The sequence below is a fragment of the Rhinolophus hipposideros genome (assembly GCF_964194185.1).
Source record: "Rhinolophus hipposideros genome assembly, chromosome: X".
NCBI lineage: Eukaryota > Metazoa > Chordata > Mammalia > Chiroptera > Rhinolophidae > Rhinolophus > Rhinolophus hipposideros.
This window is the reverse complement of record NC_138046.1, coordinates 1,388,476-1,412,745: the sequence shown is the minus strand read 5'-3', so window position 1 is coordinate 1,412,745 and position 24,270 is coordinate 1,388,476. Positions and strand designations below refer to the sequence as shown.

Here is a 24,270-nt window from a genome sequence, read left to right as displayed (position 1 = left end):
GGGGCCCTAACTTAGACCTGTTGTGAAAACTAAAAGTGATCATGAAGGGAAACCTCCAGGCTCATGCTGCATATGCCATTGGTGTTGGTTGTTTTCCATCAAACGAACACTGCCTCCGAAAGAACCTCCCCCACCCCTGCTCCAAACTGGAACATTAATGTCCTCCGGAAATGGCAGCTCTTTCGCTTGCACAGATAGAATCTTCTTGTCTGAAGCCCTTTTTTATTTATTTTTATTTTTTTAAAGATTTTATTGGGAAGGGGAACAGGACTTTATTGGGGAACACTGTGTACTTCCAAGATTTTTTACAAGTCAAGTTGTCCTTTCGATCGCAGTTGTGCAGGGCACAGCTCAGCTCCAGGTCCAATTGCTGTTGTAAGTTGCAGGGGGTGCAGCAACTGGCCCATGTGGGAATCAAACCGGCAGCCTTCGGCATTAGGAGCACGGAGCTCCAACCGCCTGAGCCACTAGGCTGGCCCTCTGAAGCCCTTTTTTAAAAAACAGTTGTTCTTGGTGGTGGCCGGATGGCTCAGTTGGTTAGAGCGCTAGCTCTCAACCACAAGGTTGCTGGTTCAATTCCCGCATGGGATGGTGGGCAGCACCGCCTGCAAACTAGATTGAAAACAGAGACTGGACTTGGAGCTGAGCTGTGCCCTCCACAACTAGATTGAAGGACAACAATTTGGAGCTGAAGGGTCCTGGAGAAACACACTGTTTCCAAATATTCCATCCCCACAAAAAATTAAAAAACAAAAACAAAGAACCAGTTGTTCAAGGAGTGACAGAAAATTCTTGAGCCACTGACTGGGCCCATCCCATCAGTAATACACGGCATCCATTTGCTACTTTTGCAGGTGGCTGATTCCATCCACTGTGTCCCGATTGATTTTTCCTGCTTTCAGTTTCCAAAGGTGACATTTTCCTACCCTTGTCTCCAGAGTCTGGGGCCCAGAGCTCCCCATGCCCTGACACCTCTGAATGGGATCAATGAGACCTCTGTTTTGTTGCTTCAAGCTCTCCTTTCAGGATAAACTGTGCTGGGGTCTCAAATGGGAAAGAAACGGCAGCTGGTTGTGGAGCAGGCTGAGCAGAACAGAAGGTTTGAGTGAAGGTGTGTGAACCTCCGTTCTGGGAAATGGAGTTTCCCTTCCTGCTGCCAGTTTCCCTTCCTGCTTTTCCTTGTTTCGGGAATGCATGGAAGAATCAGTCAGAGGAAATGACTAGAAAATACAAGTGGCAGGCAGCCCTGACTCTGCTCACTGCACATTCACTCCCACAGTTGCTACCATGGTTTCAAGGCTGAAGTCTCCTCTCTGCTGTTCTGTCCATTCATCACTGCTCCACACACTCCTGCACAGTTCGCTCCAGACTGGTGCAGACTAAACCCTGTGTACAAACCAGCTTATTTGTTGCTTGTTTTACAAATAACGCTTATTGCCTTTTTTCTTGGGGAAAAAAATACATGCCAGGAAAATTAGCCATAAACTCATATTCCAGAACTGACATTTAAGATTTCGTGTTTCCCTCCCTATCTTTTTGTGATGCATACCGCATCACATAATTGAGATGAAACCTGATTTTGTATGTCTTTCAAATGCTTTTGACTTTGAACCCCACAGCGGACTTATGCCTATCTCTTTCTCCTTTGAGCTCCTGGCCTTTCGGCACCGCTTAGGGCAAATTGAACCACTTGCACAGGTTTCTTGTTACTGTCACTGTCATCTGTTGGAATGCACAGAGCTCTCACAGTGTTCCAGGCACTAAGCATTTGCAAGGCATATCAGTCATTGAACACTGGCTCTTCACTGGGATCTGAATTCTTTATTCCCGCTCCCAGCCTGCCATAGCCAGGGGTCCCCAGAAAGGCTGTTCCCTATGAAAACCCAAAAGTTAAGGTGTCTCCTGACCCTCCTGGCTGTGGATGAGCCAATGACATGAGGCTACACTGTCACTATCAAAGCCCACCCTCCATCTCCCAGCTGGACTTGGCAAATCAGTACACGGGGCTGGTGGGATCACCTCGGAAGTGGGGGAGCAATGATCCCCTCCATGCTGGGTGTGTTCCCACAGTTGATCACGGCCGATATGAAACAAGGCATGCTCAGGTGCGCTGTGTCCAGAAGTCATAGCAGCATGACATAAGGGGGGGGGGGGCTGCTTGTTGTGCATGAGTTGAAGGTGGGAATGGGCTCCAAAGTACGTGATCCACTGGTCTGAGCACAAAGCATCCTAAGTCCAGCAAGGCTTTGTCCCAAAACTAAACTCTGAGCTGGACCTCCTTTTAGGTTCTGGCTGGAACTGGGACCCAGAACAGCTACCCTGTGGAGTGGAGGAAAAGGCCTGACCTTATGTATAAATTGATGGAAGAGGGGTTGCAGGTAAGGGGAGAAAGTGTGAGGGCATAAATTCAAAACTCACTCATCTTAAGCTAACACTCCAGGAACTATTCATTGTTTTATGTGGTTTACAAATACAAACTTGTTTAATTCTTTCAACACCGTGTAAGTAGATACTGTTATCATCAACTCCATTGTACAGATGATGAAAGTGAGCCAAACAGGTGAGGTAACTTCCTCAGGGTCACAGAGCTAGCAGCCAGATGGTGGAACAGAGACTTGAAGCCAGGTGAGCTGGCTCCGGAACCGTTTTTAACTGCTGCACCATCAGAGAAATTTTGCGAAATACAGAAACAAACATAACAACGTATACTAGCACCACTGGTCACATTTTGCTGGGTAGCCTGCCCGTGCTATGTTTTACAGTACACTACATGCTTTTTAAAAGAGGAATCATTTTCTACAGCTTGGTCTGTAACCTTCCTTAAGGCCATTTCCCGTGTCTGCACAGACGGCTTTACACTCAGCACTTTAAATGGCACATCTTTTTTTCTGTGGTTGAAACATTATTTATTTAAGCAATACCCTACCGAGGGACATTCAGAGTGCTTCCAATTTTTCTCCATGACAGAATTCTCCAAGAGGCAGAGGGGTGATCACCTTTTTTAGAAACCACCTTTTGACCCTAACCAGCTACATCTGCAAAATAAAACTTAAGCTTAAAAATCCGCAAGGGAGGACGTCCTTGTGTGTAGGAGGGCAGCCACCGCGGCTCTTCCTGCTTCCCTTTGTCTGGCGGCCCCGCGAGATTGGCTGGAGCCAGCGCCGAGGGACTGCAGAGGCCCACGGCTACCATTACGCACGCGCGGAGGGGGCGAGAAGCAGGGGAGAGCGCACCAACACCCGCGCTTGAAAGAAATAACAAAAAGTGCAGGGGCAGGGCTTACTGCCTCGCTCTATCCTTGGCTCCGCCCCTCTGCCCTGCCGAAGCTTCTCATTAGTAAGACATCTTCAGCCCATAAGTCCCGAGAGTCAAAAGGCTGGGTCTGCCCCAAGATGTGCCTGCTTCCGGAACCGCAGAAAAAGACAGTCCATTGCGATGCCGCGCTCAGGCATCTGTTTAGGACAGGCCCGTGGGTCCTGAAGGGGCTTTGTACGGCAACCGGTACTTGTGAGTTAAACGGCAAGTTCCGAAGATGCCGCCCAAAGGAAAAAGCGGTTCTGGAAAAGGGGGGAAAGGTACAGCGGCCAGAGCAGCGGGGGAGAATGGGGTCGGGTGAGAAGCGAGGGGAGGGAGCAGACCGGAGATCCCCGGGGTCCCGGATGGAGGCAGCGGGTGGCCAGTCACTGACCCGGAAGTGATAATTTGGACAATCAGTGCGGACTTCTCTGAAAAGCTTTAATTGAAAAAACATGTAATGAAATTAGATGATAGCTAGACTAGAACAAACGACTAAGGGAACGTTTTGTTAGTTTCTGCAGGATGAGGAAAAGTGGGTAGTGAGGCTGACCTGAAGGATCCAGTAGAGTTAGAGAGGGAAAGGTACAGAGGAGTGAGATTTAGGGGGAAATGGGGTCCAGGAAAGAGGTGGAGCAGTTGAGCTCTGAACAGAAGGGACACCTGATGCTTTAGGTCACAGAGAAACAGACGAGGATGAATGTCGTTGTAAAAACGGACTAGAGAGGGAGAAAGTGGTGGAGTTTGTAGGAGATCATACTTAATGGCCCAGATTTCTTACTAAAGTGGAAGGCACCGGTAATTTCTTAGACTGAGAGGCCGGCACTGAGTAGGGGTCTTGAGACTAAAGGTTTTGAATAGTCACCGAGGTGATAGGAAAGGGACTGAAACCGTGGTAAAAGGATTGCCCTGTGTACTGAGAGCCTAATATTGAAGGCCGTGAATTTCTGGGGATCACATTCTGCACAGTCATGATTTACCTAGTACCGTGCACCTTACAGTATAGGATTGGAAAGAGTTAAGTGTAGTCTTGAGCCAAGGTGGAGGTTGTGTTGGATAGTTATAACAGAAGGATAGTAACACAAGGCAGTTACGGTGCCAGTGGAAATACAGTCCAGATGGTCAAGCATGAGGTCCAGACGGGAAGGAAAAAGTCTGACGGTGTAGGGCAGGGGTGTCCAAACTTTTTTCAACGTTTTCACCAAGGGCCACATGCGGTAAAATACACAAACAGCCAGGTCCCTCACTCGAGATGAAGTACGTATTGCCTCATTTGGTTTATTTAAGTAAATATGTTTTTGGAATTTGCTGCGGGCCACTTAACAATGGATTGCGAGCTGCAGTTTGGACACCCCTGGTGTAGGGGAAAGTGGCAGGATAAAGGGACAGAGGTGGAGGCGGTTTCTGTGAAGACAAAGAGCCAGAGTACTGTGAATGAGGCATGAGAGAGCGGCAAAAACATCAAGTTGTAGCCAGAGTACTGTGAATGAGGCATGAGAGAGCGGCAAAAACATCAAGTTGTAGCCAGAGACTGAACTACTAGTTCTGAGTGGCAGATTCATCGGGTGCCTCTGGGAGCAGGTGGCCTGAAGCAGAGGCATGGCCATTCGGGAGGGAGGTCTGGAAGTGGGAGGTTAGGTTGGTGGATAATTTCTCAGCATAGATGGTGAGCTCATCATAGATGGTGGCAGGAGTGAGGTTGGAAAGGAAGCCTGAAGCTACTGCTAGAGTCCTCAGTCAGCCAACAGGAGTGAGGTGGCATTTAGAAGATGACAGCATCTAACAGGGGAGAGGATGTGCTAACTAGAAGGCATCATCGTTCAAAAGTGAACATACAGCAAACCCACCTAAGACTGTGGTGTAGTAAATCTCCTTTGGCAGTGACATTTTCTTAGGTGTCCCGACCGGCAGGACAATGCAACGTGGGACGAGGGGAAGAAACCTGTTGAGGATGAAAAAAAAGGGGAGACAGGAGACGCGAAGAATGGAGGCAAGACAGGGATCTGATCAAGCCTCAAAATTTTATTACGATGGCGGGTTATATATATAGCTATGTCAGATGGGGGTGGGATATGCTATGTCATAGGGTGGCGAGGTACTTGTCGCGGGCTGATAGGCTAGGACAGGGCGATGCCATATGAGGTACAAGGAAATGGGCAGGCTCTGGGTTTGGCGCGCGGGCTCTGGGTTTGGCGCGCGCGGGCTCTGGGTTTGGCGCGCGCGGGCTTTGGGTTTTGTGACCAGGAAGTTCTGCCTAGGCAAGGCCTGGGGATTTCTATGGCTTCCGACATCTCCTCCCTTTTTGTTTGTTTTAAGGAGGTGGGCCTTGACCGAGTGAGGGAACAGAGGCCTGGTTCCTCCAACGAGCAGAGCTCGTTATTGGATGGTTTTGGGTATCTTTTGTGGAGGAGAGGTAGAGATTTTTTGATACCAACCTCTATGCAAACCAGGTATGTTCTCAGGAAAGTTAAAGGGAGCCGACCGTTGTGAGTCGAGCCCTTTCCTTGCAAATGCTTTGCTTTGCACTCACCTCGGTGCCCATACCCCTCCCCAACTCGTGGGGGGAGTAGACATACCCTTAGTATTATGCCGTCCCCGTGGGGAGGAAGCCAAGATAGCCTTCTTCGAGGCCGTCCCCTGTTGCTAGCCGCTGATAATGGATTTGGATTGGTTTGGCCAAAACAGCATCGATTTGGTTTTTAATGAGGTCAGTAATGCGCCTAAAAGCCCATGGCCCGAAGGCTATTAAGAGAAGGATGCATAGGAGGGGGCCAAGGGTGGGGAGCAGGTAGGGGAGAAGTCCGTTGAGACCCGTCCAGAGTGGGTTTTCGAAGAGTTCTTTGCGTCTTTTTACTAGGTCCTCTTGTAGTTTTTTGATCTTGTCTCGGACGATCCCAGACTTGTTAGCATAGAAGCAGCAGCGTTCCTGTAAAGCTAAGCAGATACCTCCCTGTTCTGCAGTGAGAAGATCTAGGCCTCGACGGTTTTGTAAGACTACTTCAGCTAAAGAGTCAATCTGATCTTGGAGATCATTGATGGTCCCAGAAAGTGTTTGGACATCATCTATCAGCTGGCGTGATAGTTTATTGTAGGACTGGACTGCAACACCTACTCCCGCGGTACCCGAGGCTATTCCAGCAGTAATTCCTAGCCCTACGAGTAAGGGAATGGCTGTAATAGCACGCTTGTGGCGCCCGGTGGCAAATTCTAGGCTGGGGAGAGGGACAGGTGTGTCTCCTGGGATAATAGAGATATCAGGGAGGAGACTAGCTGAGACACAAAGTCCAGTCCAGTTGGTGGGTAACGTCCTCAGGTAGTGGCCATTGGTCCACCCAAACGGGGGAATTATCTTTCCATTTTATCTTCTCCGCATGGGGTGCAGGAGGATCAATGGCCGCTAGGAAAAATCCTGACTGCCTAATCCTTGTCGGTTAGGGTTGGGCTTTATAGAGAGGGGATTTTTTATCCCTTGACCAGCTTTTCCCAGTCCCTGTCCAGGGAGATAGCCTTGGTTAAGCATCTGTTGAGCAACTATTTCGTTGGGGCTGCACATGATAAGTTTGAGTTGTGATAGGATATCACGGCCCCACAGATTAATGGGAATTCCAGAAATAATATATGGCTGGACCTTACCAGTATTGCCCTCTTCGTCTTCCCATGAGAGTATTTTAGAGCTTTGTCTGGGATTGGCTGATTGTCCTATGCCCTGTAGATGGGTATATGAGGCTTTAGAGGGCCATGTTGAAGGCCAGTATCTATCTGAGATGACTGTTGCGTCCGCTCCCGTGTCTATTAAACCTTGAAATTTTTTTCCATCTAAGTACAGGGTTAAAAGTGGCCTCTCTAAAGTGACCTGTTGTATCCAATAGGCATCTGAGGAGCCGAAGGCGGACTCCCGTCTCTTTGGTGTCAGATATTGTTTATTAGAGGTGTCTAATGGGAGAAGCACAAGCTGTGCTATCCTTTGGCCTTTTACTATGGATACAGGGCCCAGAGGGGCCGAGGCTAAGAGTTGTATGAGTCCTGTATAATCATTATCTATGACTCCTGGGATTATATTCAGGCCGGCGAGGGAAGAGCTGCCCCGTCCCAATATAAGTCCAAATGTTTCCGGGGGCATAGGTCCCGTCGTGGTGGTGGGAACGAGTTGGACCCCTTGGTCTGGGGTTAGTATCGAGTCGGCGGCGGCACAGAGGTCCAGTCCTGCGCTTCCGGGGGTAGCCCGGTGGAGGGAACCGACACTTGAGCTGGGAGGATCTGAGGACTTGGTTGTTGGGGAACAAACCTGACAGCCCCTAGGTTGTGTCCCGATGGAGGGGCCAGGGGCTGGCCCCGACTGGGGTTTCCCGGTTTCCTGGAAAGGGGGATACCTTCAATATCTGTTTTAGAATAACAATCAGAGGCCCAATGTTTGCCCCGTCGACATCTTGGGCACACGGTGGAAGGCATTGGTCTGGAGGGTGTCGGTGGGGGCTGTGATGAATTTTGGGGTTGTGGACCTCTATTTTTTATTGGGCAATCTCGACTAAAGTGTCCAGGTTGTTTACAGGAGAAACATAATCTAGATTGTTGATTAGGAGGCTTGTTTGAGGCAAAGTCTCGGAGGGCGGCTCCGATAGCGAGTCCCAAGGTATGGGAGGCTCCAACCCCTGAGCATAGTTTAATGTAGTCAGCAAGGTTGCCTCCACGGTGGGGGCGAATGGTTGCCTGGCAAGTGGGGTTAGCATTTTCATAGGCTAAATGTTTAACAAAGGCGCTGTCGTTCTCGCCTTCTCCGACCAACCGTTCGGCGGCGTCGGTGAGTCTGCTGATAAACTCACAATATGGCTCCTCGGGGCCCTGACGAATCTTTGCCAGGGAGGTGGTAGCGGAGCCTCTTGGAGGTAGGCGGCGCCACGCCTTGAGACCAGCGTTCTGAATTTGAGCTAACAGCCCCGGGGGAAAAGTTGCCTGGATTTCATTGGTATGATAGGGTTTTTCTCCTAGTAATTTATCCCGAGTCCATGATCTTGTTGTTCTATTTTCACTATTGCGCTGTGCTATCTCTCGGCAGTTTTCTTTAAACTCTGTGTGCCAGAGGACGTGGTCCCCCCCAGAAAGGGTGGCACGAGCTAATTTAAACCAATCATTGGGTGTGAGCCAACGGTCACTGAGACCTTCAAGAATTGCCAAGGTGTAGGGCGCTGTCGGGCCATAAGAGCTTACTGCACCTTTTAAATCTTTAATATGTTTGATGCCTAGCCGGTGATATTTTTGGCCAGTGGGATCATTGGAGTTGGGAGTGTTATCTTCTGGGTCTTCTGTGTCAGAGGCCTCATCGGCCGAGGGGGGATTATGAGAGTCGGGGGGTTCATTGTCAGTCTCTTCCATTGTATCCCCTTGAGAGGGTGGGCCACGGTTTTGGCTGCGGGTAACTGGAAAGGTCATTAGGGTCTTTTTATTAAGTATTGGGCCTTTTTGAGGTTTTTCAGGGTTTTGGTTAGGCATTAAGGTTTTAAGTTCTTTTTCAAGGGCATGCAGCTCCTTTAGGAGTTGCATATGTTCGCGTTTTTGTTGGAGTGTCTCTCTAAGAGAAGAAATTTCTTGGGTTAAAGATATTTTTGCCTGCCTAATGGGATCGGTTAAGGATGGGGTGTTTTGAACTAGGGTGTCTTGAGGGAATAGGGGTGGGTTTGGGTTTAAGACTGGGTCATAGAATGTTGGGAGTTCCTGAGGGGGGACATAAGGGGGAGGGGTATGTATTTTTTGTGAAGGGGCGCGCAAGGTTGGCGCGGCAAGGCCCCAGGGATCTTCTTTTTTATTATAGCGGGCAGCTTGTTCCTCTAAATCTATCTGGTCTCTTGGGGAGAGCTGGTCCTGATTATTAAAGGCCAAAAGGGAAGGGTAGATTTTAGGGGGGTCTTTTAATGGGTGATTCTCTAAGGCAGAGGCTTCCTGATTATCAGCTTGTTTTTTAGGTTCCTCTGGCATGTCTATTGAAACAGATTGGCAGACAGAAGGGGGGCGGGAACTCTCTTTTAGGACTGTTTCCCCTGTCTGTAAGATCTCTCTAACATCTGGGTCTGAGGAATGTATTTTTAGGATATCATTAATCAGATTCCAATATGAGAATGCCGATACAGGGACCTTGTTGGGTCCAAAAACCCGATAGTAATCATTAAAACAGTCTCCAACTCTCTTCCAATATTTTTGATCAATCGTTCCTTCTTGGGGGAACCAGGGGCAGATATCAGAGACAAAACTGAAAAACTCACGTAAATCTTTTTTTCTAGCCTTAACTCTCCGCATCTTGAGAGATTCCTTAATACCCTTAAGGAAGAGTTCATGTGAACTCAACTCCTGTCCCATGTCAATCACCTACTCACCAATCTCTCGTCCTTCGCTGGGCGGCTACTCCAACGTCGGGCAAACTTGGAGTCTTTTCTTACGGGTGAATACCTCGTGAACTCCAAACGAGCCTTTTTACTGCCGAGGGGGCTGTCGAGTCTTGTCCCTTACGGGCTCGAAACAAGCCACACTCGCGCCGGGGAGGCCCTCGAGTCTTGTCCCACGAGTGAAAACTGCGTGGGCTCGAAAGAAGCCAGCCCGTGGAGGCTCAGGGAGGGGGGGGCCGCGGCGGTTTCCAGAGTAGGTGTCCTCATAGAATCTTCGTACCTCGGGCCCCACGTTGGGCGCCAAAATGTCCCGACCGGCAGGACAATGCAACGTGGGACGAGGGGAAGAAACCTGTTGAGGATGAAAAAAAAGGGGAGACAGGAGACGCGAAGAATGGAGGCAAGACAGGGATCTGATCAAGCCTCAAAATTTTATTACGATGGCGGGTTATATATATAGCTATGTCAGATGGGGGTGGGATATGCTATGTCATAGGGTGGCGAGGTACTTGTCGCGGGCTGATAGGCTAGGACAGGGCGATGCCATATGAGGTACAAGGAAATGGGCAGGCTCTGGGTTTGGCGCGCGGGCTCTGGGTTTGGCGCGCGCGGGCTCTGGGTTTGGCGCGCGCGGGCTTTGGGTTTTGTGACCAGGAAGTTCTGCCTAGGCAAGGCCTGGGGATTTCTATGGCTTCCGACACTTAGGCATTTGATAGTCAGTACAGTATTTTGGGTTTTCAGTTGTGTGCTGGACGCTGTGCCAGGCACTGGAGATACGAAGATGAGTAAGATGGAGTCTCCTGATTAAAACTTTTCAGTGCCTCCCTATGACTTCTAGCATGAACCCCAAGTTCCTTAATGGGGCCGAAAGGCTCTCAGCCACCTCCCCTGGGCTCATGTCACAGCACTCCCACCTCACATGTGGCTTCATCCATAGTCTCCTACACTGTCCCCACCCTCGAGTGTCTCCTCACCCTTGTTCTTTCTTCACCTGGTCAGCGCCTGCTCATCCAGAAAACCTTCCCTGACTGCCTGCAATGTCCTTCTGCTTCCACAGCCCCCTCCCTGCCCATTCTCCTAAATGACCTCTGCAGACCCTTCTTCCCCGGTAGCATGTGAGCTCCCTGAAGGAAGGTACCATGGCTTGTTCACCTTTGTATTCCCAGTGCCTGGAACTTAGTAGTTACTTAGGAAATGTTGATTGAACTGAACTCTCAACCCAGCGATAGTTCTTAGGGACATCAGCCTCCAACTGTAAGTATGCTGCCGACATAGAAGTTGACATGGTAGTAAAATTACATACTGGTAAAGTGTAAGTTGCCGCTGATGGTTGTTAATCTGAATATTGATGACTTTTCTTAGGAGGGTATTGTTAAGCAATGTAGTAGACTCCAGAAGTTTGCACATGAATGTATTCTTTAGCCAAATAGGGATGGTGGAGAATTGGATCTTTATTTAAAATATGTCCGTGGAGATTTTACATACTGGAATGGCAAGTACTCAAATACACAGCTGTGTGCTTGGTAGAAATCTTACAAGAGCTCAGGGGTTTGCCCTTAGAAGGCGGATTTCAGATTGGATCCAGAGACTCTGGACTAGGCGTGTGGTGCTCTGTCAGCTGTTAGCACACTCCCCAGTGTGTGTATTTTTCTGTGAAGGGTTTATGCAGGGCACAGGTTTGCTGTCGTAAGAGCAGTGAATCAGAGATTAATTCAGCTTGATGTAGTCCAGTGTCTGGCAGAGTCCCCTTTGGAAGCTTGGTGCTGTGACCAAGCTATCAACTTGTTGTGTTGGCCCTTTCTGTAAATATCAAGGTGCAGTTTAAATGAGTACTTGTCATCTCTTCTCTAAAGGGGGAGCTGCCTCTGGGAGTGACAGTTCTGACAAGAAGTCCCAGGGTCCCAAAGGTGGTGGCAATTCAGTAAAGGTGAGTTACTACTTCTTTTTTCATGTTAAGTATAAAAGACATCTATACATGTGTTATGTTGGTACATGTAAAAGGAAAAGACAGTGTGCTTACCTCATACTAAGAGGCTAGGCCGACACAGATGTAAAATCAAGATAATACAGAATGGGAACATCTAGACCGATCTCGCTTATGAAAAGTAATTCCTTCACAAATATTTTTCAAATGCTTTCTCGGACTTCCAGAATTTCTTCATACTTCAGTATTGTTTCTTCAAATGTATTAAGTTAGATCTTCCCAGTAAGTGAATGAATTATTTCTCAGGACAAAATATTGTATAAAACACAGAGCTTCAGTAAACAGGCAAAGGCACACGTCTCATTAGCTAGCTCCCTTGCTGGTGAGCTGTAAGTCAGGGCTCTGCCCATGAACATGGGGGTGAGACAATTGCAAACAGTTACTTGAAGGGTTTGACTCTGTCCCAGAGGAGTGTCCGCCCTGGGCAGATAGAATCTGCAAACAGAACTATGCTACTTAGTGCTATGGAACAGGCAGTTTCCATGTTTCATTCAGGATACGGGATCCCATACTCTGATTTATTCATTCAATAAGGATTTAGTGACATCTGCCCTGTGCCAAGCAGTGTACTAAGTTCTGGGATTAAAAAAAAAAACACACAAAAAGTAGGTAGGAGATGGTTCTTGTTATCAGTCTAGTTGGGAGCAGTTCAGTAAAGAAACACATCCCATTGCTGTATGATAAGTGCAGTAGTGGAATCGTATCATATAAACCCAACCATAAAACAGAGAGAGAGAGAGAGAGAGAGAGGAAGGAGGGAGGGAGGGAGGGAGAGGGAGAGGGAGAGAGAGAGAGAGAACATGTAAATAGTGTGGGCCATTCTACCCACTTTCTCCTTGATGAACCCATACCCCAGACAGCAGGAGATGGGGGACATGGAGCTGCTTTTCCATAGTTGACCTCTGTTCTTGCCTGAGCACCTGGTCCTCAAATACAAACCAGCTACTTCACCTGGCGTTCAGCTGAAGAAGTGCTCATTGGGCTTACGAGCGGAGCGTAATGAGGGCTGGCATGTTAGTCCCTAGTATGGCATCTCCATAAGGGATGTTGGAGGGTCATTTCAGCTACGTGCAGCTTTCACCTTACATGTTGGCACTTCCTTCCCACTCCTAACCCCTCCTTTAACCCCTGGCAGGAACTAATCTGTCTTCCGTTTCTGCCATTTTTTAATTTCAAGGATGGTACATGAATGGAATGATACAGTAGGGAACCTTTTAGGGTTGGCTTTTTCTCTGGAGATTGTGTTCCAGTTGTCACATGTATCAGTAGGCTGTACTTTTGTATTGCTGAGCACTGTTCCATTGAATGGAAGTGCCATAGTGTTGTCGGAAAACAGGTTCTTGGTGTTCGTGTGGCAGGAAAGAGTTCAGGACACCCCAAGTAAGCCAACGAGCAGTAGATTTAAACAGGACAGTCACTCTCAAGATGGCAAGAGCGGCTGACCCAAAGATAAGTGGCTTTGGGAATTTATTACCCTTAAAATGAAAGGGTGACACATTCTTTCCTTTGCTGTCAGGAAATTACTCCTGTGGGCCTAGGATCCCCTCACCCCCAATTTCAGTAGTTGAACCCTGAGGATAACCTTGGTTTACTTGTCTCTGAATTTATAAGTGCGACACCTTTAGCCACCACCCCAGTGTATCACCTACAACGTGGAACAAATAACAGATTCTATTTGCATAAGAAATGGGAAATCCTGCAAAACAGATACCTTGAGAAAATCAGTTTAAGGAAATAGTGATTTTTTTAGACATGGCTTTATGTAAACATAGGTCAACTTTGAATGCTTCTATGGAGTTGAGTATTATTAATGTTTAAGATAAGATACTTCCTCAGTGTCGAATTATGGAGAGGCTTTATACATTGGGCCTCTTGGTAAAAAGTGTTTCCTGGTGGGGTTTTTTCATATCGTCCCTATTCTGAGGAAATAATAGCCGTTATTGAGTGCTAGCTGCTTTATCTGAATCTTCACAACCCTATGAGAACACACAGGCTCTGTTACTATCTCCGTGCACAAATGGGAAAACACTTAGAGGTTTAAAAACATGTCTAAGATCACACAGCAGAGATGGGATTTGACTCCAGGACCCCAAATCTCAAACACTATCATGTTTCCTGTTAACATCGATGTACATGGTAAAAGATGGGAGCTTCCCACAGCCAGGTGTCCATTTTCCATCTAAATCAGGGTCCTGAGCTATTGTCTTGATATGGGAAATGTGTTTGTGGTCACTACCCGACTGGGCAGACTTCTAGGATTTTCCGTTGCCATGAGCTAATGTTATTTTTCACTGTTGAAGGTAACCCAGACATTACTGCCATGCTGTGACTAAAGGAATCGATTGGATCTCCAAATATTATGTGAACATACTTTTATCTTGTAGGTCAGACATATTCTGTGTGAAAAACACGGAAAAATCATGGAAGCCATGGAAAAGTTAAAGTCTGGAATGAGATTCAATGAAGTGGCTGCACAGTACAGTGAAGACAAAGCCAGGCAAGGGGTATGTGCTGTTCCCATTTCAAATGATCTGTCCCCTGCAGAGGACATGCAGAAGTGGGGGTTATTTCTATATTCTGCCATTAATTTAAGCCATGTCTTGGTTTAAAGAGCTTAAAAGTGAGCAACTGAATATGGGTCACCTATGTGTAAACCTAGGTGTGAGCAAGCTTGCACAGGTAATGTTGTGAGCGCTCCTGGGTTCAGTGCAGGGTCCTTGTCACCCACGTCTTTACAACCCAGATGAATAAACCTGGGAACCTTAGCATTCAGGTTGGGAAATGCTCAAGCTATGGTAGGACTGTTCCCTCTTCAGGCCCACTTGACATCACGTATCTTTTGGGTTTTCCAGGGCGACTTGGGTTGGATGAGCAGAGGATCCATGGTGGGACCATTTCAAGAAGCGGCGTTCGCCTTGCCTGTCAGTGGGCTGGACAAGCCCGTGTTTACAGACCCTCCGGTTAAGACGAAATTTGGATATCATATTATTATGGTTGAAGGGAGAAAATAAAATTGTATGAAAGACCGAATGTTGTAGACATAGTGCTTATTTCTTTAAAAGGTGTTGGATCATCCTGTGTTTTTATGAACGATGTCACTGAGTTTCAGGTGCGCTACCTGCTAGAGTCCTGTGTTCAGGACATTGGCTTACCCAGGATACTAAGTGAACGTCCTCTGTGCGTGTCACCCACAAAGGAAGTTGGAGTGCTAGAAAAAGCAAGCTAACTTCTGTGGCACGGAAACGGCAGTTATGGCTAGCTTGTGAGAACGTAGGGCAAGAATGGGCCTCGGACACCATGCACACCTTTGGGAAGTTGGCTGAAGTTCTGAAGGAGTTGGCAAATGAAAAAAATGAAGGATTTATACATTTACATCCATGGCATATGCAGTCAGTTCTGCTTGAAACTGTATCTTTTTCATTAAGTTCAATGCTTAAAGAACAAACTTCATTCGTAGTAGGGTAACTGCAAATGAAAACCTAAACGAGTTCCCACTTTTTACCTATCAGACTGGCACGGTTCAAAACATTTAGCATGTTGGTGAGGGTATGAGGAAACAGGCCTTCATTCATTAATGGTGGAAATGTATATTACTCTAACCTCTATGGAGAACAATTTGGCAGTACCTATCAAAATGATAACTATATGCTTGGACTCAGCAACTCCATTTCTAGGAATTTATCCTATGGACATAATCACATGTATAAAAGGTACAAAGGTACAAGGACGTGCATTACAGTGTCTGTTGGAAACAGACTGAATGACAATCAAGAGAAGCCTAAGTGTATGTATATAGTGTATATACTACCCACTGTATAGTGGGTAGATGCGCACACACACTGTACTACCATCTGGGTACACACACACACACACACACACACACACACACACACACTGGTGCTTACAGATACATGGACTGTCTCTGGAAATGGCAATCCAGAGCTGGGGGCAGGGGCAGGTAAGGCACTTTCTACCTCATACCCTTCAATCACAGCTCTTAATCTCGTGTGCCATGGAGCCCTTAGGCAGTTTGCCCAGGCCTGTGGCTCTGTTCTCAGCATGTTGATTTTAAGCCAATAAAGTAAAATATATAGGGATTACAAAGGACACCAATTATACTGAAATAGAGTACTCAAAATAGTTTTACACTGTCATATGTATACATATCTTTGTTACTCTATTAAGTAAAGATTTAGTGGTAGGTCTAAAAACACCATGGATGTGTGGTTATGAACAGCAGTGGTATTTTGACATGGCTACAATAACAAATCTCTGATTTCTGTTGGTGACAAAGTCACAGGTACGCTCCTCTAGTTTGCTGCCTACTCATACAGACATCTGAATTCTCTCCATGAACTTCAGTTTAAAAACCCCTGCCTTAGATACTGTTGGAATATTTTACCGTGAACATGTGGGGTTGGGGCCTTTTTTTACATCAGGGGAGAGGGGACTTGATTAGCTGAATTTCCGCTTATATTTGTATGCATGATGAAAGGGACTGAAAAACAAAGATGTAGCACACAGCCATTCAGTCCACGTAGGGAAACGGTGAGCTGGACAGGAATGCAGTTTGAATTGCTGAATCACAGGGTTAGCACCAAGATTATTTTTCATGATACATAATCACATTACCCTAAAATATTAGTAATAATTTCTTTGGGGGAGAACCTAACAATAGGTGTACTATTAATAACCTATTATTAAACTTCAGCTCTACGTCCAGTTGCCATTGTTAGTTGCAGGGGGTGCAGCCCACCATTCCTTGCGGGAGTCAAACCAGCAACCTTGTGGTTGAGAGGACGTGCTCCAACCAACTGAGCCATCCGGGAGGCAGCTCAGCTCAAAGTGCCGTGTTCAATCTTAGTTGCAGGGGGTGGAGCCCACCATCCCTTGTGGGAGTCAAATCTAACCGGCAACCTCGTGGTTGAGAGGACACGCTCCAACCAGCTGAGCCATCTGGCCACCCGGGAGCTCAGCTGCAGCTCACTGACTTCATTCTAGTTGCAGAGGGTGCAGCTCACTGGCCCATGTGAGAATAGAACCGGCAGCCCCGTTGCCCAGAGCTTGTGCTCTAACCAGCTAAGCCACCCATCCGCCCTCAACTCAACTCTTAAACTTCTATCTGTATATTTTGTAATATGCATAATAGATGAGAATAGTAGTGTGTGAACTGTTCGAGAAAACCAGACCCAAAATGGCATCACTTGTGCTGAAGCAGGTGAACCTAGACTTAATACCTGACCGAATTGATGTCTCAGCCTTCACCAGAAATGGAATCTTAATCAACCAGTCTGGAATTTTTCTTTTTTTATTTTTGTTCCCCCTTCTTCCGCCTCCCCACCCCCCACTCCGGTTCAAGCCGGTTTCTCAGTCTAGTTGTGTAGGACACAGCTTCCTGACTCATGCTGGTATTAGGAACCTTGTGCTCCCCCAGCTGAGGCAGTCGGTCACTGGTTGTCGGTCGGCCACTCCCAGTGGCTCATGGCAGCTCTCGCTGGCTGCCGGCCACTCACACTGCCCCCCAGCCACTCATGGCAGCACACGGTAGCCCACAGCAGCTCACAGCAACTCACTCCGACCTCAGGCTGCTCACGGCAGCCCAGCTCCAGGGAGAGCCATTGTTCACAATCTTAGCTGTAGAGGGCGCAGCTCACTGGCCCATGTGGGAATCGAACTGGCAACCTTGGCATTAGGAACACAGTGCTCCAAACACCCGAGCCACCAGGCCGGCCCCAGTCTGGAATTTTCTGGTCAACACCAGTGAGTTAATCTGTTACGTGGGCCCTTTCCATCCCCCAAAGGAAGAAGAAACAATCTGCATGATAAAACCCTTACCTTCCCCTTCCCCCCAAAAAGTTGACATCCTGGTTTAAAAATAATCTTTTGCTGATAGTTCTCCTACCCCACCCTTCTCCCTATTTTTTGTACAAACCCAGTGCTCTTCTACTTGCGGGAGGGATGGGATGCTGTTGGATTCATGAATCACTTAGAAAGCCAATTAGATCTTCAAGTTTAGTCGGTTGAATTTTTTTTTAAACTGTAGTTACATAAAAAATACAGGTCACTTTATATATGTATGTGCTGTAATAAAAAATAAACAACTGCTGTTTATCTGGTTCCTGGCATACAACTCCTAAACCCCTTGGAACCTCCAGTGATTACCGGGCATTTTGTATGCTAATGAGGTGACTAGTGGCTGGGGGGCCTAAGCAGCTTCATGATAGGGGCTGGTCACCAAAAAGATCAAGACCTAATTAAAGGGTTGGAACTTTTGGCCCCACCTCCTGGCCTCTGGGGTGGGGAGAGGGGCTGGAGATTGAATTAATCACCAAAGGCCAATGATTTAAAGAATCATGCCTAAGTAATGAAGCCTCCATAAACCCCCCAAACGTTTGGATTGGTGAACAGAGCAAGGTACGGGGGAGGCAGGGGGGAGTGTGGCAGTCCCCAGAGGGCATGGAAATTTCACCCAACTACCCCACCCTCCATACTTTGCCCCATACATCTCTTCCATTTGGCTGTTCTGGAGTTAGATTTTTATAAAAACCAGTAATAATAAGCAAACTGTTTTCCTGAGTTCTGTGAGCTGCTCTAGCAAATTGCTGATCCTGAAAGGGCCGTCGTGGGAACCCTCCGTTTATAGCCGAGTTGGACAGAAGTGTGGCTGACGTGAAGACCCGATACTCGCAGCTGGCATGAGAAGTGAAGGCAGTCTTATGGGAGTGAGCCCGTAAACTAGGGGGTCTGACCCCAACTCCGGATAGTGTCAGAATCGAGTTGAATTGTAGGACACGCAGTTGGTGTCTGCAGAGAATTGGAGAACTGCTTGGCGTGGGAAACTCCCACTCCCCCTGTGCCACAAGCGTGAGTAAAAACAGCTCCCGTATCACAGGGGCTACAATCACGGTACGTTATAGCGGCTTTCCACTCGGTAACACCTGCTTACAAGTCCAGTTCACCCCGTGCTCTGTCATCCGGGCAGGTCACAGCCTCAGTGAGCCTTAGTTTCCCACACTACAAAACGGCAATGCCACCCTCAACCTCAAGAGATTATGGCAAGAATTAAAGGAGAAACGATACAGCGTAGCCAGCACATAGTAGGCCCTTGATAACTGTCAGTTCCACTTCTCCGGTGACCGAGCGCAGTGTGTTGTACTGCACTCTAGGGAAGGGTACCAGTGACAGAGGCCTGGCACCCAGCCTTCTGCATGTTAGTCAGCACGTCCTAGATTTGGAATACTAATGACAGCTCCTGCCGCAACGAAGGAGTTTCTACCTGCAGCAGCCAGGGTCGTCTCAGTGAAAGAAAGTGGAGGGAAACACTTGAGAAAAGTAACTTTAATAATCTTATCTGAACTGTCATATACAAAAGTAATCATTTTCAGAATAAAACTAAGAATGGGCAGAGTAATTTCACAAAAAATTCTCTACAAATGACACAGTTCTATTAAGTGTATAGAGTATGCCTAAAAAAAAATATGAGAATATTCGAGTGAAGTAATATTAACCTAGTGCTCACAATACCAGCATGTACATCTTTTGGCGGGTGGAGGCAGGAACAGGGGTTAAAGCAGAATTTATAAAAGGTAGAAACAAAAACTTGCCTTTTGAGATCTCTCTCGCCATAAGCCTGAATGCTTCATGCTCCCCAAGAATGCAGTTATGAGAACACATTACCTCATACTGTTTGACTTTAAAATACAATAAATTGGATATTCTCAGGTTGTATTAAGTTGCTTATACAAACTTAAAGTCATGAGCATGACTTCAGGGTCTGCACTTTTTATGTCGAGTGCTTTAACAAAGCAGGCTAAGGCCTCCTGGATTTTCCCACACTCTTTCAGGGCTTTTCCACGCGTCACGAGAGTCTCGTAGTCGTCCGCAGCCTCCGTTGCCTTATCTTGACAGTCAGCCAAGTGTCCACCAGACACAGGCTCGGGGTCACTAGGGGAGGTCTCCTGAGCTGGAGTGCCAGGCTTGGGTGCAGCCAAGCAGCTGGACTTACTTTCTGAAGACAGGGCTTCTCTGGAAGGTTCCTCTTCTGTACACGCTGGGGCTTCGTCACTGCTTCCCCCTGCTCCGTCCTCCTGACAGTCTTCGGCGTCACTGCTGTTCTCAAGTCCTTCCTCCATGTCTTCTACATGGTCTAAAACCACATTAATGAGAGACCTCCTAGAAGCTAGGGATCTCCTAGAGTTTACGGACTTGTTTACATTATCAAGTATTTTAGGGGAAAAGAACCTTCCAGGTGAACTGACATCATGTTTGGGAGTTGAAGCATCAAATTGTTTTACAGGTAGGACCCGAAAGGGAGGTATGTAGAATGGATCTGTGCTTGAACTCTCTTGAAAAGTATTGTCTTCATCTTCACTGTCTGAAATGATCCTTTTGGTTTTCCTTCTGACTCTCACATTAACAATTTCTTCCAGCTCGTCATCTTTCTCAGAAGGGCCCATACTGACACATGCTTTGCTGTGCACAGACTCTGCTCTGGAATTAGCTGCAGATCCACACAAGCTACTTTCCTTCTCAACAAGCTCTAAAGACGGACTGGAAAGATTTTGTCTATTGTCTGCAGAGTCTTCCAAAAAAAGATTGAAATCACATGCATACTGTGCTGAAGACGCTGGAGGTTCCTCTTCCAACACGGCCTCACAGGCTTGAGCATCCAGCAGTGCGTTGTGGGATACTGACAAGTCGTCGTCAGCTACTTGAATAACAGATGCATTAAATTCCGTGTTTTGATTTTCATTTGTTATGGGATTAGTGGGCCAGGGATTACCATGATGTAAAATCACATCATCCTTTAGTTCATCTAGATATGGCCCAAGATCAGCTCTGACAGATTTGCTAAGTAAATAACTCGAATTCCCCACAGCGTCCTCTTGCAGCACCTCCTGTGTTGGTCCCTCTCGCGATGCCTCTTTGTGTAGAGCCACTCCTGACAAAGAGTCAGTCCAAATTTCTTCTACACTTCCACAGCCCCTGGGTAAAGCAGCTACAAAGTCAACATCAAGTGTACTTTCGTGTGAGTGCCTACCATCTTGCAGGATGGTAACGTTCATCTTCACACTGGAAAGATCCTGTTCCTCACTGTCCTCGGGCAGATCATCAATGATTACACTTGCCATTTGGGAACTGATTTCTTCCTCCTGGGTCTGATGAACAGTTAGAAGAGGAGAAGCCTGAGGCTGGGGTTTATTCAATTCAGGGTGTTTCTTCTTTGTTTGAGAAGGAAATACAGGTTCTCTCAGCCAGACCCCCTCGTGTCTCGCCATTAAGAGCTCTGTATTTTGAGACTCTCGTTCAACGAGGAATTGAGCTTTCTGAACCCTTTGTTGAATATAGTGAGATTCTTCTATCACATCAAGTTCTTCTTTAACAGACAGATCATGTGTGTACATCAGATCATGGTCTGAGATTCCAGCTATCCCCAAGGAATGCAGGTAGGCAATATGTTCATCCAGTTTCTCATCAGATCTCCTCTGAGCAGCATGCAGAGACTGAAGCTGGAGCTGGGTTACAGAGTTCTGAAAATCCTCAATGGTGAAGAGCTCTCTCAATTCTTGCTTACTAAAATACCGGAAAGGGTTCTTCTTATCCCCAGTAGTTTGTCTTATTAACGAATCCTTGAAAACCTGTCTTCTGTATATTTTCTCCTCCACAGTCCCACAAGTGATTAGCCTATAAACCACAACATTTTCTCTTTGTCCAATTCGGTGAGCTCTATCCACAGCTTGAGCATCAGTTGCAGGATTCCAGCTAGGGTCAAAAATGACCACTCTTGTTGCTGCAGTTAATGTTAAGCCAACACCACCTACTTGAGTGGTAAGCAAAAAAACAGAGTAATCTTTATTTTGCTGGAATAAGTTAATTCTTTTTTCTCGTTCCACAAGATGAGTAATTGTTCCATCGATTCGCAGTATCTTAAAGTGCCGATTCTTTAAGAGGCGTTCAATGATGTTTAGAATTTGTGTTGATTGGGAAAACACCAGAGTTTGATGGCCTTCATCTCGCAGTCTCTTAAGCAGGTCCATTAGAAATGTCATTTTTCCGGATTCATTCATCAGTGTATCATCAGTCATTTCATTAATATAGTCCATATCTGAGGACTCTTCTTCATTTTCATGTTGAGCAGAGAATCTGACAGCCCCTAGATTCAGCAAGTTACAAGCTCGAGCAGACAGCAACCTAGGATGATCACACAACTTCTTTAAGACACTTAGCTCAGCCAAAGGTGAGCGTGTCTCCATTAACAACTCCTTGATATGATCTAGAGACACGAATTTCCTGTATATTTCTTCTTGTAAAGGTACAAGACGTATCCAAATAATCAAATCATTTTTCCTGGAAAGGGAAGGCATTTCATAAGTGGCATCAACATCTGGATTCTTTTCACTAAGTTCAACTTCTGGGTTGCTTGATCTTTTCTTCTGCACCTCTTCTTTAGTCCTCCTGAGAAAGTAGGGTTTTATGATCGCCATCAAGTTTTCAGAAATTTTAAATCCCAAGGCTTTTTCCCCTGGGGTAGCATCCTTCTCTCTCGCTCGAGTAATAGGATTTTCATACTCCATTTTAAAAGTTTTTAATGTTCCTAGCAGGGACCCCTGACAAGCAAAATCAAACAGGGACCACAGTTCTTGTAAATTATTCTGGACTGGGGTCCCTGTGAGGAGGATGCGATTACTGGCAGGAATAGCACGAGCACATATCGCTGACTTAGTGGATGAGGTTTTTATTTTATGTGCTTCATCAAGGATGACATAGTCCCACACAAAGTCTTGGCCATTTAAGCTTGAAAGCTGCTGCCAATTATTGATTAACATCTGGTACGTAGTGATAATGACGCCATTCTTCTGCTGAATCCGACTGAGGTTTCTGGCACGTTCATGCTTGCTGGGACCATGAAAGGTTTTCACTCTCATTCCTGGAGTCCACTTGACAAATTCTTTCAGCCATGTGTTAATGAGACTGGTTGGCATGATGAGCAGCACATGGCTCACAAGTGAAGCATCAAACATACCAGAAAGGAAAGCGATGATCTGAACAGTCTTCCCCAACCCCATGTCATCTGCCAAGATACCACCTTTCCTTCCATCCCTGTACAGGCTATAGAGGAAAGCTATGCCTTCCTTCTGGTGCTCAAACAGCTGGTTGTGCAGTTCTCGATAAAGCAGCAGGCCAGACTGGCACACATCTGTGAATTCATCATTGCCCTCGTCTGCCAACTCCTCCAAGGCTTCTTGTATTTTCTGGATTCTGCTCATCACCTTTTCATTTGGAAAAATGTCCTTTGCCAAATTGAAAAGTTTAAGTGCTTCTTTCAGATCTCCATTCTTAGTTGCTTCTTTGGCCTCTTTCACATATCTGTAAAAGAAGGTTTAAGAAAAGAGGTATAGATATATAATATGTATCCCACATATATATATGTGTGTGTGTGTGTATATATATATATATATATATATATATATATATATATATATATTACATATATATATATATCATATATGTGTATATATATTGAACATTCAGTCTAAGAGCATTTAGGGGCCCATTTTGCAATCCGAACTGCAGTTGGGCTTTTAATATCCTCAATTCAGGATGGGAAAGTAGCATAGAAGATGCCAATGAAAGCTGACATCACTTAAGACACAAATATCCACCAGACACTGCCAGCAACAGCTTCAGGCACTACTTGTGAGAAATGTATGTGCAAAGGTCATTGGTTCCACAGCATTAAAAAAACTGCCACCCATAAAATGTATGGAGTGGTATTTTTTGTAAAATCAACCAACTAACCAACCTATACTGTGGGAGCATGGAAACAAGATACATGGGCATGACTCAGGCCTGTCCTTCTGTACCTCTGCAATGCATCTGACACTACTGATCACTCCCCTTCTTCAAGTTCTCTCCTTCCACTGGATTCCTACCATGTTTCCCTGAAAGTAAGACCTAGCCGGACCATCAGCTCTAATGCGTCTTTTGGAGCAAAAATTAATATAAGACCCGATTTGTGTTGTGTTGTGTTGTGTTGTATTATATTATACTGGGTATTATATATTATATTACATTACATTATATTAATTATATTATGCTATGTTATATTATATTATAGACCCGGTCTTATATTAAAATAAGACCAAGTCTTGTATTAATTTTTGCTCCAAAAGACACAGTAGAGCTGATAGGTCTTATTTTGGGGGAAACACGGTACAGATGTTGACATTGCAGACCCTTGATAGGATGTGATGAGAAGGGCACTTTACCTCTGCGGTCTTCCGTCAAAACCCCAAACCCCAGTCTAACCATGAGAAAAACGTCAGACAAATCCCACTGAGTCCCAGTCTACAAATACCTGACCTGCACTCCTCAGACCTGTCAGTCATCAAAAACAAGAAAAGTCTGCGAAAGCGTCACAGCCAAGAATCTAGAGACAGATGACTAACTGGACTGTGGTGTCCTGGATAGGATGCTGGAAGAGAAAAAGGACAGTAGGTGAGAACTAAGGAAACCCAAATAAAGTGTGAACTGACTTAGCAAGGACGCACCAGTGCTGGCCCATGAACACACGTACCATAGCAACGTAAGATGTTAACAGTGGGAAACTAGATGTGG

The 24,270-nt window shown here is 46.3% G+C and overlaps 2 protein-coding genes across 2 annotated transcripts in view; one reads left to right on the top strand and one right to left on the bottom strand.

The window, feature by feature from the left end:
• Positions 1 to 3,467: 3,467 nt before the first annotated feature.
• On the top strand, positions 3,468 to 14,688 carry PIN4 (peptidylprolyl cis/trans isomerase, NIMA-interacting 4). Its single transcript, XM_081042637.1, has 4 exons — positions 3,468 to 3,575; positions 11,522 to 11,595; positions 14,037 to 14,156; positions 14,505 to 14,688. Exons 1-4 carry the CDS (start codon positions 3,533 to 3,535, stop codon positions 14,661 to 14,663), a joined length of 396 nt encoding a protein of 131 aa, XP_080898763.1. The 5' UTR covers positions 3,468 to 3,532; the 3' UTR covers positions 14,664 to 14,688.
• Positions 14,689 to 18,983: 4,295 nt separating this feature from the next.
• ERCC6L (ERCC excision repair 6 like, spindle assembly checkpoint helicase) overlaps positions 18,984 to 24,270 on the bottom strand; it is an 18,246-nt gene continuing 12,959 nt past the window's right edge. Inside the window, exon 2 of the mRNA XM_081042449.1 lies at positions 18,984 to 23,019. Within this exon, the coding sequence (XP_080898575.1) occupies positions 19,371 to 23,019 (3,649 nt within the window). The 3' untranslated portion in view covers positions 18,984 to 19,370. The remainder of the gene's footprint in view (positions 23,020 to 24,270) is intronic.

Excerpts from the sequence above, each read along its gene's own strand:
- PIN4 (XM_081042637.1), top strand. The coding sequence starts at position 3,533 with ATGCCGCCCAAAGGAAAAAGCGGTTCTGGAAAAGGGGGGAAAG. Across the intron at positions 11,596-14,036 it reads GTGGTGGCAATTCAGTAAAG|GTCAGACATATTCTGTGTGA; the intron begins GTGAGTTACTAC and ends TTTATCTTGTAG. Across the intron at positions 14,157-14,504 it reads AAGACAAAGCCAGGCAAGGG|GGCGACTTGGGTTGGATGAG; the intron begins GTATGTGCTGTT and ends TGGGTTTTCCAG.